This window comes from Carica papaya, chromosome 5 (genome assembly GCF_054855325.1).
Source record: "Carica papaya isolate Zhongbai chromosome 5, ASM5485532v1, whole genome shotgun sequence".
Taxonomy (NCBI): domain Eukaryota; kingdom Viridiplantae; phylum Streptophyta; class Magnoliopsida; order Brassicales; family Caricaceae; genus Carica; species Carica papaya.
In genome coordinates this window covers 45,113,934-45,131,555 of record NC_142313.1, presented here as the reverse complement: position 1 = coordinate 45,131,555, position 17,622 = coordinate 45,113,934, and the positions used below count along the sequence as shown (strand labels likewise).

General features: G+C 35.6%; 1 protein-coding gene across 2 annotated transcripts; it reads right to left on the bottom strand.

Moving 5' to 3' along the window:
• Positions 1–4,556: 4,556 nt before the first annotated feature.
• Positions 4,557–8,645, bottom strand: LOC110806837 (uncharacterized). Of its 2 annotated transcripts, XM_022031799.2 has the most exons (6): positions 8,405–8,645; positions 7,098–7,954; positions 6,273–6,673; positions 6,039–6,099; positions 5,762–5,910; positions 4,557–5,653 (listed from the first exon to the last, which is right to left on the bottom strand). In XM_022031799.2, exons 2-6 carry the CDS (start codon positions 7,893–7,895, stop codon positions 5,104–5,106), a joined length of 1,959 nt encoding a protein of 652 aa, XP_021887491.2. In that variant the 5' UTR covers positions 7,896–7,954; positions 8,405–8,645; the 3' UTR covers positions 4,557–5,103. The 2 variants fall into 2 exon arrangements, with proteins under 2 accessions (XP_021887491.2, XP_021887490.2); XM_022031798.2 differs by having other exon boundaries at positions 4,557–5,910; positions 8,405–8,643.
• Positions 8,646–17,622: the final 8,977 nt, after the last annotated feature.

The following is a 17,622-nucleotide window of genomic DNA, read 5'->3' as shown; positions in this document are numbered from 1 at the left end:
TCAGAGTTGCTGTTTTTGTAGGCTGTGAGGAGTTAAGCAAACTTGTTTTTTGATTAAACTTCATCAAGTTGACAGAAAATGGCCATGAATTTGAACCTACCTGCACTACTAGTGTTCACAGGAGAAAATTATGATTATTGGGCTGTAAGGATGGAATCATATTTGCTTGCTTATGACTTATGGGCTTCTGTAGAGGAAAATTATGATAGGGTATCTTTATTTGAAAATCCTACATTAACACAAATTCGTCAAGATGTAGAGAGCTCCATGAAGAATATCAAAGCTCTATCCATTCTCCATTCATCTGTATCAGAAGATATTTTTTTAAGGTCGGTTGGTTTTAGCACGGTAAACAAAAAGCTTAGAATTATTTAAAGGAAGAGTACATTAGAAGTGCAAATGTGAGAAATGTAAAATTATTAACATTAAAGAGGGAGTTTGAGCTGATGAAGATACAAGAAGGTGAAAGTGTTAAAGACTACTATACCAAGGTTATGAATCCGGTGAATCAAATCAGATTGCACGGAAGGGATTTCAAGGATCAAAGAGCAGTAGAAAAGATGATGATCAGTCTTCTAGAGAAGTTTGAATCAAAACTCTTAGTGATTGAAGAAACTTGCGATATGGAATAGTTGACAGTAGCTAAGCTGATAAGCAAGTTGCAAGCTCAAGAGCAAAGAACTTCTATCAGAAGCGATGGTGTTGTAGAAAATGCATTCCAAGTTAGACAAAAGGGAAAACAAGTTGCTACAACCTTTAAAAAAGTTAGTAAGTCTTTTGAGCCTAAAAGTAAAGAACACCAAAGCTCAAAAGAGTCAAATAAAAAAGAAAAACTTCTTGTTTGCAGCCTTTGTAGCAGGAGTGGGCATCTGGAGAGTAAATGCTAGAAGAATTTGCAATGTAGAGTTTGTAAAACGATAGGATACAGTGCAAAAGTTTGTTGGAAAAGAAATAAAAAATTATAAAATACACAACAATAACAAAAATAGTCTACTGAGCAACAACAAGCTAACTTTGTGGAGAATCAGACGCATCAGGAGAGCCGTTTGTTTATAGTTACTCAAGATCTTTATGTACTTGATGTTGATATATGGTACATTGACAGTGGTTATACAAGTCACATGGCTGGAGATCAGAGACTATTTTCTAGTCTAGATGCCAGCTGCAGAATTAAAGTAAAACTTGAAAATAGGATGATTGTAAAAGCTCAAGATAAAGGTTCAGTGCTAATTAACAATAAATAAGGTACAAAATTAATTACTGATGTCTTGCTTATTCCTGGTCTAGAGCAAAATTTATTGAGTGTGGCTCAAATGCAAAATAAAGGATATTCAGTTTTATTCAGAAATAATTGCTGCTATGTATATGATGCTGCAAATGTTGAGGTTGTGAGAGTTAATAAGGTTGATAATAGTTATATTTTATGTTTGAAGCATGTGAATCAAATTGCCTTTCTATTAAAAATGATGAAACATTGTTGTGGCATAAATGTTTTGGTCACTATCATATTGATGCATTAAAGTTGATGCAGAAGAATAATATGGTGAGTGATATGCCTGTTATTTCTTGTGGAGAAGAAGTATGTGCAGCTTATCAGTATGGTAAAATGTATATGACCAATTTTTAAACTGGTGGAGTTATTCGTGCAATAAGAAAACTTGAACTAATCCACTTTGATGTTTGTGGGCTTATGAGCGTTGCTTCCTTCAGCTACAATAAATATTTTATTTTGTTTATGGACGATTTTACAAGGATGACCTAAGTTTACTTTCTCTCAAATAAGGGTCAAGTGTTTACTGTGTTTAAAAAATTTAAATCATATATAGAAAAACAAAGTGGATGTGAGATAACAAATTTAAGGTCTAATAATGGCAGTGAATATACTTAAGCTGAGTTCAGAAAATTTTGTGATGATTGTAGTATATTGCAGCAATTTATTGTTGTTTATTCACCTGAGCAAAATGAAGTCTCAAAAAGAAAGAATAGGACAATAATGAAGATGGCCAGGTGCTTGATGTCAGAGAAGGAGTTGCCCAAAAGTTTTTGGGCTGAATCTCTATATACTTCAATTTATCTGCTTAACCGACTTTCCACCAGATCAGTTAAAAAAAACTCTAATTGAGGCATGAAGTGGTTCAAAGCCTTCAGCAAAGCACTTGAGAATCTTTGGCTCAATTTGCTATACACTTATTCCTTTTGTGAAGAGGACCAAGTTGGATGATAGAACTCAAATTGATATATTCTTAGGATATGCAAAATAGACTAAATGTTATAGAATTTATGATGTGCATTTTGGTAAAGTATATGTCACTAGGGATGTAAGATTTGATAAACAAGCTTGTTGGGATTGAGAGAAGAAACAAGTTAAAATAAAAAAAAATTGAGGAAGGCTCAGTTGCTTTCAAATCTATATTGGGTCCGAGTAATTCTGTTCAACATGAACAAAGCGACCGTGATGTTAATTCAAATCCTACTGTTGATACTCCTACCAAGAAAACAAAGTCACTTGCTGAAATTTATGAGAGATGCAACTTAGCAGTTATAGAACCATCTAACTTTGATGAAGCCTCAAAGTATCCTGAATGAAAAACGGCTATACGGGAGGAGTTTGACACAATTTGCAAGAATGAAACATGGGAGCTAACATCAAGACCTCTGAACAAGAATGTGATAGGGATAAAATGGATTTACAGAACTAAGTTTAATACTGATGGGTCAGTCTTCAAGTATAAAGCTAGACTTGTGGTGAAGGGATATGCTCAGCTTGCAGGAGGATATTTTGGTGATACTTTTGCACCAGTTATAAGACATGAAACAATAAGGTTACTTGTAGCTCTTGTAGTAAAGAAAAGTTGGAAGCTGTTACATTTAGATGTTAAGTCAGCCTTTATAAATGGAGTCTTGGAAGAAGAGATTTATGTGGAGTAGCCACAAGGTTTTCAGGTTTTTGAAGATGGTGATTATGTGTATAAGTTAAAGAAGACCTCATATGGGCTTAAGCAAGTTCCTAAAACTTGATACACCAGAATTGATTCACATTTGATCAGCATGGGTTTTAGGAGGAGCAAAACTGAAGCAACTCTTTATGTGAAGGGTGTTGATGACAACAATCAGTTTGTTGTATCAATATATATTGATCATTTGCTAGTGATAGGAGGAGACTTAAAGCTGTTAATGCAATTTAAACAACATATAATTGCAGAGTTTAAGAAAATGACTTATTTCCTTGGTATGGAGGTCAAGCAACTGGATGATGAAATTCTTTTTTCTCAAAGAAAGTATGCATGAGATGTCTTGAAGAGCTTTAAAATGGAGAATTGCAAGTCAACTACCATATCACTTTCTGCAGGTAAAAAGTTGTCAAAGTTTGATGAAGCTGAGAAAGTAATTACAAGTTTTTATAGAAGTTTGATTGGAAAACTCATGTATTTGACTGCTACCGGGGTAGATTTGATGTTCTCAGCTAGTTATTTATCAAGATTTATGAATTCACCTAGTTAAAAGCACCTTGGAGCAGCAAAAAGGGTGCTGAGCTATTTAAAAAGAACTTTGGTTATGATATTTGGTATTCAAGAGAAGAAAATGGTGCATTGTAAGGATATTCTAATAGTGATTGGGCAGGAAATTCAGATGATTGCAAGAGTACTTCAGGATTTGTTTTTTCATTTGGGTCAGGTGTCTTTGCTTGGAATTCAAAGAAGCAGGAGGTTGTAACTTAGTCCACTACTAAGGCTGAATATATAACTGCAGCTGTAGTAGCAAACCAGGCTATATGGCTCAAAAATTTTTTGAATGAACTTAATATGGTGCTGGAGGTTCCAACTGTTATTTATGTGGATAATAAATCTGTCATTGCAATTGCAAATAATCTTATTCAACATGTAAGAACAAAACATATTAAAGTGAAGTATCATTTTCTTCATGAAGATGAAAAAGATGGTGAAGTTCATTTAGTGTATTGCAATTCAAATGATCAAGTTGCTGATATACTGACCAAAGCTCTGCGTAAGTGTAAATTTGAAAATTTAAGAGTAAAACTTGATTTGTTCAATAGAAAACTCAAAGAGGAGCGTTGAAGATTGAATTTTTCGTAGAACAAGTAGTTGATTTTGTTTTCTTCAGACTTTATATTTAATGTTTCCTTCTGGTATTAAAGTTCTATATCTTTCGGTTTAAATTATAATATATATCAGATTTAGTATAATTTGTATAAAATTAAAGTCAAATCTTTAATATTTAAGTTGAAGAATAAGAGATTATCTTATTCAAAATTAGTTTGTACTATTATTATTACTGTAAAATAAAATGAAAACAGTATATATATAATTATTATTAAATTAGTTTGGAGAATATATATTTTTACATTGTAAATATTATATATCTATTTATATGCATGTGACGTACGCTCCCATCATATATATTTTAGGGTGGTAGTACATATGCCACAAGGGCAATTTCATAATCATATATATATATATCATATACAATGTATAATTTTTACATGGACACTATATACTATATAGCTAGGTTTACCAAAAAACCATATTATGTATATATACAAGTTCCAAAGTATACTGCATACATTCATCACATATATATATATATATGTATAAGATCTTTTATCAATCTATCTACAGTCTCATAATCAAAAACACTATACAATCCCCAAGCCCATATATAAACTCAACGTCTAATTAGACTCATCCAATTACGTAAACTACACATATATTATCTAGGCAATATATGTATATAATGTATGTAAAGCTAGTAGCTGTACCAGCTTGTCTTTCTTTCTTTACATCAAACACATACATGCTTGATCGGTATGACATGCATCTTGTATCTGCTATCATATATATTGCATCAAGTCATTTGGCATATATATATATATATGTATATATACACACACACATATATATATATACACCACAAAAAAACCGCAGCTAAATCCATCCTTTCTTGCCGCAGTTAGTCATCTTCCTTAATTGGAAGCTCTGCAAGTTGATCACAAGATATCTCATGAACAAACCTAAATCCTTGTTTCCTACTTCGATCTCATCTCAACTTTTTGCCAAAATGAATTAATCGTCACCAATTAATTAATCAATTCCAACAGAAATCAGGCTGATCATCACCATTTCCCAATTCTAATCTTCTGATGTGCAGCTGGTTAGAGGGAAAACTATTTAGGTTTCCTGAGAGAGATATACTCTCACAATGGGGAGGAGGGCCAAGAGTTAGAGAAATACCATTAGATTTTCCATGGATTAATCTTGGTGTACTCAACTGCTGATCCATTAAATTGATATACCCACCAAACCCACCTGAACCGTTGATCAGATTCTGATCATCATCATCATCATCGTCATTATCATCATCATCATCATCACCATCTCCAAACTTTGAAAGATTCATTCCCCCATTACCACTAGTTATAATTTGCTTCATTTCTATCCCACTTGATAGTACTATCTTACGGCTTGGGGAATTCTGCAATTCATGACTCAATATCCTTTGTTTCTTTGTAGTACTACTCCTGATCTGATTATCATCATTATCAGCAGCTTTAGTACTATTAATTCTGGCCGGTTCGACACGATAATCCGAGGATCCAACGAGGTTGATGAAGCTGGTTTGGTGCTGGTGAAGAGATCTGGACATGGTGGAGTTTGATGAAAACTGGTTTTTGATCTCTTGTTTTGATTCTTCAACAATATCATTATAAATTTGGTTCTGTGGGGAAGGAAGTGAATATTCATACTTTTTGTGTTCATGATGTTTATTGGTTGAATTCTTCTGATCTTCATCATCAAGATTCTTTGGCTTTTTCTCTTTGATTTCTTCCATGTACATCTCCTCAACCATAGGTTTCCATAGCCGAACTCGAGCATTTATAAACCAGTTTGATACCTGCTGATCACATTGATTTAAATTAAGTACTCCTAATTAAGCGTCAGTATATATATATATATATATATATATATATATATATGTATATGTAGCAGAAAAAGAAAAAACCCATATGTATAATTCCCGACCTGACTCCTTGTAAGCCCTGTTTGTTTTGCTAGCACAATTTTATCTGAATCCTTGGGATACCTGTAACACCCCCATGAAATTTAAGATGGTATTAAAGATAGCATTCTAGTATTAGAATTCTTATAGTTCCAGTTCTATCAAAAAGGTCTGGTTCATGTTTTTAGTTTGATGAACTTACGAGTGAGGAAATTATAAGTAATGAATGACTCGATCAATTATATAAATACACTTACGGGTGAAGGAAATGCTCGAAAAGCCAAGCTCGAAGAACAGATACAGCTCGTTCAGGCAATCCTCTCTGGGATCTCCAGGCATTGTTTCGGACCACACCGATCTGTTGCAGTGCCCGCTGTTGGCGAAGCTGGTGATCAATGTACCTTAATTTGGAGTAGCCAGCTTCAACCTTAAACGACGTCGTTGTAGCTCCTGATAACCAATCTTCTTCGTCTTCTAAACTCTTGCTTGTGGCCTTGACTTGAACTGATATTGCATCTTTAAGACACCTGAATCGCTTTGATATTGTTTGCAAACCAAGTCCAGTGTATGATTTCGCAGAATCCAACCCTGCAATCTGCTCGAAACAAGAAACCACAGTCTGCATTTGCTGCTGGTACTGCTTGTATCTTTCCTCAATCTGTACGTACATATACACACACATATAAATTCATATGTGCTAAGTTATCTGTGTATATATATATATATAATATAAATGCGTGTACCCATCTCTGGATGCAGTCAAAATTTCAGAGAGCAAAAGGAACATAAGAAGAAGATGAAAAGCAAAACTACATCGTATTTGAGTGGTTGAATATAGTGTTCCCAGAAGGGCCCCAAACACTGGTGAGCAATTAATTTCAGCGCTCTGTATAATAATATATATATATATATATATGTGTGTATACGTTTTAGAAATTAATGCGTTAAAAACATAAATATCAAATAAAAATTCATACATTTTAGAAATTAGATCATAGAAATGCACTAATGATAATATAAGTTTTTAATTAAAATAGACTCAAATAGAAACAAAAAAAGAAATGGTGGATTTGAGTGTATACCTGTTCAAGCATGTTAAGAAGCTTCGTCTTCTTCATCTTCAGCTCCTGCCTTTCTGCTGTGGTGAGCTCGCTCGCAGGCTTATAATGATGTCCATTGCCGATAGCTTCACTCCCGGAACCGGCTACTTCGCCGGCAGTGGATTCCTTCATCTTCTCTTTAATCATCCCGTTGGTAATTGGTTGATCGAACTTTATTATTTTCCCCACGTTAACAACTTCATCAAGCAGCTCCTGTGCAGCCCTCAAGAACTTAGATCCCAACGCGACGCCATGCACACCGGAAAACCCGTTCGACACTGCCGGAAAACTCGCCGTCGTCGACGACGAGGACTGCCCTTGCATATCAACGTTGCTGCTGCTTGACCTGTAAGTAGACACCTGCTCTGACGACAAGCTAAGCGACAGGCCTTGCCATGTGGGAGATACCACCGGCGGATAAAACCGCCGGTAAAACTCATCATGGCCGCCACCAGTTGGAACTGTGATCTGTCCGGAGTTTTGGTCCACGCCGACGCACAAGTTGTAGAGGCTGACGGCGTGGAGGCCTGAAGATCGAAGGGGGTCGTCGGAATTGGTGGGACCCATGACGGGAGGTGAAGTGGGAAGGTGGATGCTAGTTAGATGAGGGTGAGAAGACGGCGGCGCGTGGGGAATGTTGGTGAGCGTGAGCGAGTTTCCGGCGGCGTTGAAGCTGGGAACTGAAGAGTAAGGTAAGTAAGTTGGATTCACGAGGTAGAGAGTTTGTAATCCGTCATTAGCAGGTTGAATTTCTGAGCTTCCATGAAAGTACGTAGCCATGGATTCAGCTTTTGCAGAAATCAGTACTTACAGCGTACGGGTAGTACCAATTTCAAAAGCTTCCAAAAAAAAAAAAAGAATCAAATAAATCATTAAAAGAAATTATCATCAAAATAACTACTCAGTACAGAAAATCCACCGACTGATCCATAGCAATCAGATCCGCAAATTCTGGAAATTGATATGATCATATATATTACTATGCACGTACTATTCTTGAAGAAGAAGAAGAAGAAGAAGAAGAAGAAAGAGAATGGAGTTACTTATATATATGTATAGAGAGAGAGAGAGAGAGAGAGAGACAGAGGAGGTGATAGCATAAAACCCATCAAGAATCATCACACGAGGAAATGAAATAATATTTAAATAAGAGAAAAAGAAATGGAAAAGAACCCATCAAATTAACGAATATTGTTCTTGTTATTGCTGCTGTACAGAGAAAACCAGATAGGTATATAGATAGATATATATATATATATATCTAGAGAGAGAGAGAGAGAGAGAGGTACCGTGAAGAAGAGGATGCATCTGAAATCTATCATATTCATGGGGGGGGGAGCAAATTCTTCTTCTTATTATCAATTCATCACCCACAAAATTCCTGCAAGTAATAATAATTGTAAACTTCAAAAAAGAAAATGATAAGCAGACAAAAACCTTTTCTTCCTTTTCTTTTCCTTTTTTACTTTCCCCACCTTGGTTTGACTTCTAAGTATTTCATCAAAGAAAAAAAGAAAGTAATAACAGTTACATGAATTGACAAATTATTCATTATACACACACACACACACATATATATATATATACACACACATATATAATCTCTTGTTAATCTTATCTTCTTCTGTTAACTTACTCTAACAAGTGTTAGGTACTCATGAGTTAGGTACTCTTTCTAAATAAAAAATATACAATTTCGTACCGAATTAGTAAGAAACGATATACAGAAGTGCACCTAAATTTATCGCAAAAGATTTGATCGCGTCATGACAATAATACTTCAATTTGGTGAATAGGAATTTTTTATTTTAACTTTTTAATCACTCTGAGATATTTTCTGTTTTTTAATTAAATAGTTAATACTTTTATTTTTTTAAAAAAAATAGTATGAATTTACATTAAATTGTGTATCGTGAGAATTTAATCGTATTATTATTAGTAATTAATTACCCTCTTAAGTATAAATTTTATTGATTATTTCAATTTAATTTTTGTTAATAACATTTTAAACATAAAATATTAAACTTAATATATCCATGTAGAAACTATTAAAATACTTACTTTTAATATGTAAAATTTAGTAATATAATAATACTTTTGTATCTATTCAATTCTATATTTCGTGTATTTAATATGTAAAAATCAGTGTTGATTATTTACCCATTATTTGATGCATAGTTTAATAAATTTAACTTATATTATACACTCTATTTTAAGTTGTCAAAAAATTAAAATATTATTCTTATTTAAATTTTTATATTATATATTATCGTTATTTATTTTATTTTTCTGAGTAATTATTTTATAAAATTAAAATTTTAATCAAATTCAAAGTTAAATCTCAAATTTTTTATAAATATATACATATATATATATATGTATACATGTGTGGAATATTATAGGTACTATGTACAAATTAAATGCAGTCACGTTTACTTAGGAACACATAATTAATATTATATAATAATAATAATACTTGTAGGTAGAGAGATGGGATGAGGTCACATTCGCTTTTAATAAAAAAACTTTATTGAAAAAATATCTCTTTGTCTGGCACTTAATTTATATATCCTTTTTTACCCTCATAATTATTTTCTTATATTCATACATATATATATATATATACATATATACATATATATATATATGGGCAATATTTTTTTGTGGTTGTAATTCAAGAGTTCAAAGATAAAGCACTAATAAAATCTCTATACTGTTCAAATTAAAACCATCCCTTCCATGTAATTGTATTTATATTTGGACTATATATACATATATATATATATATATCTTATTTTCTAATAATGTAGCCCTTTATTTAAAGATTATATAAATTTTACTTTGTATTATAAATTTACCTTCGTAAATTTATAATATTTGATTCAAAAAATTAATAATTTAATTCACCAATGTGTTTATAAAACTGTAGTAATTATATTATTTTTTTATCTTGACAGTAATAAATTTATAATATTTTACTGGTGCATTGTCACGTTAATATTATTTTTACTTTTCACCATGACAACAATTACAGATATTAATTATGAATACAAATTAAGAAAATAATCATGTGAATTTTGTGTTTTATTTTTAACTAATCAAACTCTTAGATTTTCATCTTTTTAACTTGTGGGGCAGTAAAAATTAATAAAGTATTTTAATTTATTTATATTGATGAAAGACATTTATCATATCAACCAATCAAAAATTGTAAATACGAAATATTAAATTTAGTCGAATCTCATATCTCACAAGAATTCTTAAATAAAAATTATAGTGTAGATAAACATGTTTTTTTTTACTATGAGCATGGTAAAATTTTAGTCTAAAATCATAAATCGTAGAGTTCAATTAGTCAAAATATTATCCCGTTAAAGCGAAAATTACGATTTCAAACTCGATATACTAATATGTTAATGGATATAACAACAATTTATTTTCAACTTAGTTGAAAGATCTTATGAATAAGGGAAAATTCTTTTTGGTAGATTATTTAGACTTGATTATTGTAACGACTTCAGACATTTTAAAAAAAAATAAATTATAAACTTAGTGCGGAAGTGAAATAAATAGTTAGCATTTACATTCTTTACACAATAACTGAAAGTACCAAATAGGGTTTATGGAAATAACTTTTCTCAAATAACAACTAATCAACAAGGAAATAAATTAAAAGTAAACAAATTAAACGTTCTACTCGCGATCCTCTTTTGGATCGAGCTCTGAATTCTGATTCTCTTGATTTGAAGTGGTTAATGAAAGAATGAGCTACACTAACCCAGTAAGAATATCACGTTACTCACCGATACAAAAATGAAGGTTGGAAGAAATCATAAAAATAACTAATTGAGCTTTTAATTAAGTAAAATCGTTTATCATAAATAAAATCATTTACTATTTACTTATCGTAACGAGATTTATAAAAACAACATATAGAGGCAATAACATAACACATATCATAATTTCATATGCAATCGGTTGAGACAATAATTTTTTTTTTATCAGTCTGCTGATATCTTTAATATTTTTAATTAACGGGCCGTCCCCATACCTCGTCTGGTATGAAGGTGAAACGGGTCGTCCCCATACTTCATCCAATATGAGACAGCGTTCATGATAGGGTTCTCTATGTACCCAGTCCATCTACCATCTCCCAAGATATCTAGTAAGGCTACTGTTTCATCTATTCACTTAATCAAATAATTTTTCATTTATTTTTAATTTTCAGTTTTTCAATTTAACTATAATCACATAAGTCAAGTAATACATGCATTCAAAACTCTAAAATCAATCAATAAGATATTATCATGTATTCAAACTATAAAATAAATCAACAGAATTAACAATAAATAAATTTCGATTCTGACTCTATTAGTAACCTGTAATTAATTATGGATATTTTTTAAATTACACAAAATACTGTATAATTATTAATTAGACTTCAATTCCATAACAGAGAATAAGGTGAATGATTTTTACTCAAATTGATGCCCAAAATGCTAAACTTATTTACTGTGCCTACTGGCGGTTCCCAGGTTCCCTAAATTTTCTTTTCGGGGATTAAAACGCGCTTCAAATACCTAGAAATATCTCAAAAAATACAAAATCAGTGTTAGGACTCCTTTTTGTCCAATTTCAGAATTCTGGTACGGCGGCTCCGCCGTGCTCCGGCGATAGCACCACCGTCTACGGTGGCAGTTTACCTCGGGTCTGCTATTTTCGATCGATTTTGTATCAATCTCTACGAGAAAATACGTTCGGGGGCCTTTGTTGGTCCAAAAAAAATTACAAAACCAAAGCTCATCGGCGGCGGAGTTCTCCGATGCAGGAGCTCTGCCGGTTCACCTCTGCAGTTTGGTGTTTTACTTCGGTCAACTTTGTAGAGAAGGAAATGGTGATTACAATGGTGAAAGAATTATGCAGAATGGGAATCGAAAAGGGTCTAATCGGATGCGATTTTTACAATTTTCTACAGCGTTGCCACCAGACTTTGCTAGCAATTTTCGGTCAATTCATTGGTCTTTTTGCTCCGATTTAGCTATGGAGGAGTTTAAAATTGAATTTTGAGTAAAAGAGAAATTTTTTACCTCTTTTGGCGGTCAGAAGTGGTTTTGGCATGGCAGCGGCGGCAGTCGGCTTCCTTCCGGCGACTGAGTCTTTTTCTCTGGCCGGGGGGGGGAGGGGGGGTCTGGCAGCTAGGATTGGAGTTTGGTGTAAAGAAGGTTATTTATATATGTCCCTTTCTAATCTGGACCGTCCATCACGTTTGATCTGAACTGTTCGATCGCAATTAAATAGAGAGTGAATTTGAACTGTCCGATCGCGTTTAAATAGGAAGTGAATCTGGACCATTCATCGCATTTAAATCTAACTGTAACAACCCCAGAATTTAAATGAAGATGTATGTATTAAAAATCTTAGATGCGGAAGCATAATAAAAATTTTGATTAACATCCCTTACACAATAACCAGAAACGTACTCAAAACATGAAAGAATAAGCTAATTAAAATAGATACTCGAAATAAAAACTATAAATAGAACTATAAAGTCTTTAGGCATCTGACTCGCCGTCTTCCTACGGAACGGATTCGGGAACCCTGTCTTCCTGATCTGAAATGGTTAAGTAAGGAATGAGCTACACTAGCCCAGTAAAGACATCATACTATCTCACTGCCACATGAGTAAAGGTCGGTAGAAAATAAAAACAACCAATTGAACATAATTTATAACAAACTCATTTATTAACATAAAAATATTTACTGTCCACTTACCTCGGTGAGATTCATGAAAATAACATATGAAAACAATAACATTATAACCATCATAAAATCATATCGACTTTGTAACAGAACACATGTCATACTTTTGTACTTCAATAATCAGACAATAAATTTTCTCTTTTACCAGCCTACTAGTATCCATGGGGATCCATATGGGGTCCCCGTTACCCGTGAACCATTAACATTAATAACCTGATTCCATGACCGTCCCCATACCCCGTCCGGTATGGGCGCCAAAACACAAAAAGTCTCCATACCCCGTTCGGTATGAGAGACCACGTTCCCGGTAGGGTTCCCTATGGACCCGGTCCGTCCACCATCTCTCAAGATATCTAGTCAGGCTATCCACATTATCTATTTATCAATTCACATAACCGTTTTGCCATTTTTCTTGATTTCAATCATCCAATCATACGCAAACATGTAAACCAGTAATTGACACCAAACAAGACAACACAGTATCAGGTTCACCCTAATACCAACCATACTAAAAGAAACCATGATTCATGCGTACGAGACCATAAAATAAATACATCAAATATCATACTGCATTTAATACTGAAAAATAGATCAAACAACAACTTACCAACAATGTATTATATTCGGGCTCCATTGGCAACCTCAATCAATTATACATATCTATAAAGTCACAAAATACCGTTTAATTATTTATTAAGCTTTAACGCCGTGATAGGAGGTAGGGTGAGAGATCTTTACTTGTTTCGGGGTCTGAAATCGGCTCTACGGTGCGCCTATGGGCTGTCCCTAAATTCTTTGAATTTTTTTCGGAAAACTGAAACACACTACCGGTACCTGCACGTGTCCCAAAAAAATTCCAAATCAAACCTAGGGCCCCTTGCATTGGTCCCTGCGATAAAACAACCCTAGGGCCCTCGGTAGACCAAAAAATCACGAAAAATCGAGACTTATCGACGTCGGTGCTCTCGAGTGCGGTGGCTTCTCCGGCGCGAGTCGCGTTTTGATGTTTTGCTCCAGTCAACCTGTAGAAAAAAGGACGGTGATCACAATGGTATAAAAATTGCATCGAACGGAGATCGGGAAGGGCCTCATCGGAGGCAAAAACAGAGGAAAGCCGCGGCGGTGCCGCTTGACTTCGGCGGTATTTGTCGGCCGATTGGCCGGTGGTTTGGCTCCGATTTGGCAATAGGCGGTTTCAGCATTGAAAGACGAGCCAATGGGAGAAAATTTACCTCGATTGGCGGTCAGAAAATTCTCCAGTGCGGCGGCGAGTGGTGGCGGCCGGCTCCTCCGGCGTCTGGTTCTTCTTCTCCGGCGAGGCACTTGCGGCTAGGGTTTTGTGGTCGAGTGTGGGTGAGGTTATTTATACCCTTCCCCTTTTAATCTCAACCGTCCATCGAAATTTAATCTGGATCGTCCAATCGCGATATATTTGGGATTGAATCTGGGCAATCCGTGCGCACATTTGATCTGGGCCGTCCGTGCACGCGAGAACTGATTTGGACCGTCCAATCGCGCACACCCGGATCGCTCACGTGGTCGGTCCCGTGCCAGCGTTCCTTGCCACGCGGCGTGTCGTGGTTGGCCGAGGCTGCTGACGTGACTGCTGACGTGACTGCTGACGTGATACAACTTTTTAAAATTACGTTTTGACCCCCGGTTTCCGATTTTCTTTTCAAAAATACTCACAGAATCCAAATTTTCACCCATTTTTTTCAAAATCAATTTTAATTAAATCCAAAAAATAATTTTACCTTATTTTATCATTATTATTATTTTTATTTTCATTAAATTAAATCAAATTAAATTTGTAACGGCCCCGAAAATTTGAAATGAAATATGTGTATTAAAAAGGTCAAATGCGGAAGTGTAATAAAAATTTTGATTAAACATCCCTTACACTAAAACCAAAAACGTGCTCGGAGTATAAAAGAACAAACTAACTAAAAGAGAAACTCGAAAATAAAAGCTATAAATATGACTACGGAGTCTTCAGGCGTCCCCTTCGCCGTCTTCCTGCGGAACGGGCTCGGGAACAATGTCTTCCTGATCTGAAATGATTAAATAAGGAATGAACTACACCAGCCTAGTAAGGACATCACACTATCTCACCATCACGGAGGTAAAGGTGGGTAGAAAACACAAAAGAACCAATAGAGCATAGTTTACAACAAATTCTTTTATCAATAATAAAATCCTTTACTATCCACTTACCTCGGTGAAATTTATAAAAACAATATACGAAAGCAATAACATTATCATCATCATGAAATCATAGGAACTGTATAACATAATACTTATCACGCCTTTTGCATCTCAATCATTTCACAACATATTTTTCCTTATTTACCAACCTACTAGTATCCATGGGGATCCATAGGGGTCCCGCTACCCGTGAACCTTTAACACTTGTAATCAGATTCCAGGGCCGTCCCCATACCCCGTCCGGTATGGGCGCCAAAACTATAAACCTCAATACCCCGTCCGGTATGATGGTGAAACGGGACGTCCCCATACCCCGTCCGGTATGAGCGCCAAAACACATAAGGTCTCCATACCCCGTCCGGTATGAGAGACCACAATCCCGGTAGGGTTCCCTACGGACCCGGTCCGTCCACCATTTTCTAGGATATCTAGTCAGGCTGACCACATTATACAATTATCAATTTACATAACCTTTCATTCCCATTTTCCTCAATCAGCATCATCAAATCACACACAAACAAGCAACCAGTAATTTATGTCAAACAAGCCAACATACAACATCGGGTTCTCAGTCATTCAACCCATAATCAATAAAACAGTGATTTATGCACACGAAACTATGAAATGAGAACATCATGCATCATACTGCATTTAAAACTGTAAAATAGAACAAACAACAACTGACCGACAAATACACCAGACTCGGGCTCCATTAGCGACCTTAAACAATTTCACACATCTACTGATTCATGAAACACCGTTTTATTATTTATTGAACTTTAATACCGTGATAGGAAATAGGGTGAGGGGTCCTTACATGTTTCGGGGTCCGTACACGGCTCCACAGTGCGCCTACAGGCTGTTCCTAATTTTTCCTGGGGAACTGAAACGCACTACTAGTACCTGCACGTGTCCCAAAAAATCCCGGCACGGCGGCTCCTTGCGGCGGCGATTCACCTCGGGTTGGTCGTTTTCGGCCGAATTCGGCCACACTTGCATTGGTCCCTGCGATAAAACAACCCTAGGGCCCTCGGGGGGCCAAAAAATTACGAAAAACCGAAGCTTACCGGCGGCGGTGCTCTCGGGTGCGGCGGCTCTCCGGCAAGGTTCGTGTTTTGGTGATTCGGCTCTGATCAACCTGTAGAGAAAAGAATGTTGATCACGGTGATATAAAAATTGTATCAAACGGAGGCCGGGAAGGGCCTCATCGGAGGCAAAAACCGATGAGGGACGCAGCGGCGCCGCTGGGTTTCGGCCGTGTTTTCCGGCCGTTTGGCCGGGATTTTGGCTCCGATTTGGCCATAGGGGAACTCAGCGTGGAAAAAAGAGCGGGGGGTATGAAATTTACCTCGATCGGCGGTCGGAAAACTCCCTGGTGCGGCGGCGGGTGGCGGCGGCCGGCTCCTCCGGCGTCTGGTTCGTCTTCTCCGGCGAGGGCAGGCGGCTAGGGTTTTTGTGGTCAGGTGTGGGGGTTCTATTTATACCCTTTTGCGTTTTGATCACAGCCATCCGTTTTGATTAAATCTGGACCATTCGTGCGCGATTGAATCTGGGCCGTCCGTGCGCGTGCATCTAGGTCGTCCGTGCGATTGCATCTGGACCGTCCGTGCGCACGCTTGATCTGGGCCGTCCGTGCGCACGCTTGATCTGGGCCGTCCGTGCTCGCGGGGACACATCTGGGCCGTCCGATCGCGCGCACGCGGATCGCCCTCGTGGCCCGTTCCCCGGTCGACGTGGTCTTGCCACGCGGCAGGTCCTGGTTGGCCAGGGTTGCTGACTGGGCCGCTGACGTGCCTGCTGACGTGGCGCTGACGGGGCACAATTTTTTTAAATTGCGTTTTGACCACCAGGTTTCCGATTTTCTTTTCAAAAATAATCCCAGAATCTTAATTTTCACCCCTTTTTCCCAAAATCAATTTCAATTAAATCCAAATAATATTTTTACCCAATTTTACAATTATTATTATTTTTATTATTATATTAAATTAAATTAAAATAAACAAAATAAAATAAAATAAACAAAATAAAATTAATAATAATAATAATAATAATTTAAAATTATTTGGGCGTTACATAATTAAATTGAATTAAAATCTTATAAATTAAATATATAAAAAATTAAACTAAAATTCAAATACGAAAATAAAAATAATAATTTGGGTGTTACACTAACCATCCGATCGCGGGCATGCAGATCGCCCATGTGGCCTCCTGCGTGGCACCGCGTGAGCATCCCTTGCTACGTTGCACGCTCCGTTTCGTCGGAGCTGGTGACTGGACGTCCTACGTGGTATAAATTTTTTAAATTACGTTTTCACTTTCAGTTTTTAAATCTTCTTTCAAAAATACCTACATAACTTAAATTTTCTTATCTTTTTTTCAAAATTATTTTCAATTTCATCATTCATTTAATTTTTTTTCATTTTTACATTAATTAATAATTTAAAAAATTAAAAATTAAATTTTATTATATTATACACTAATTTTAAATATTTTAAAATTAATTAAGGGTATTACCATTATTTTCTGAATTGCAAAGAAA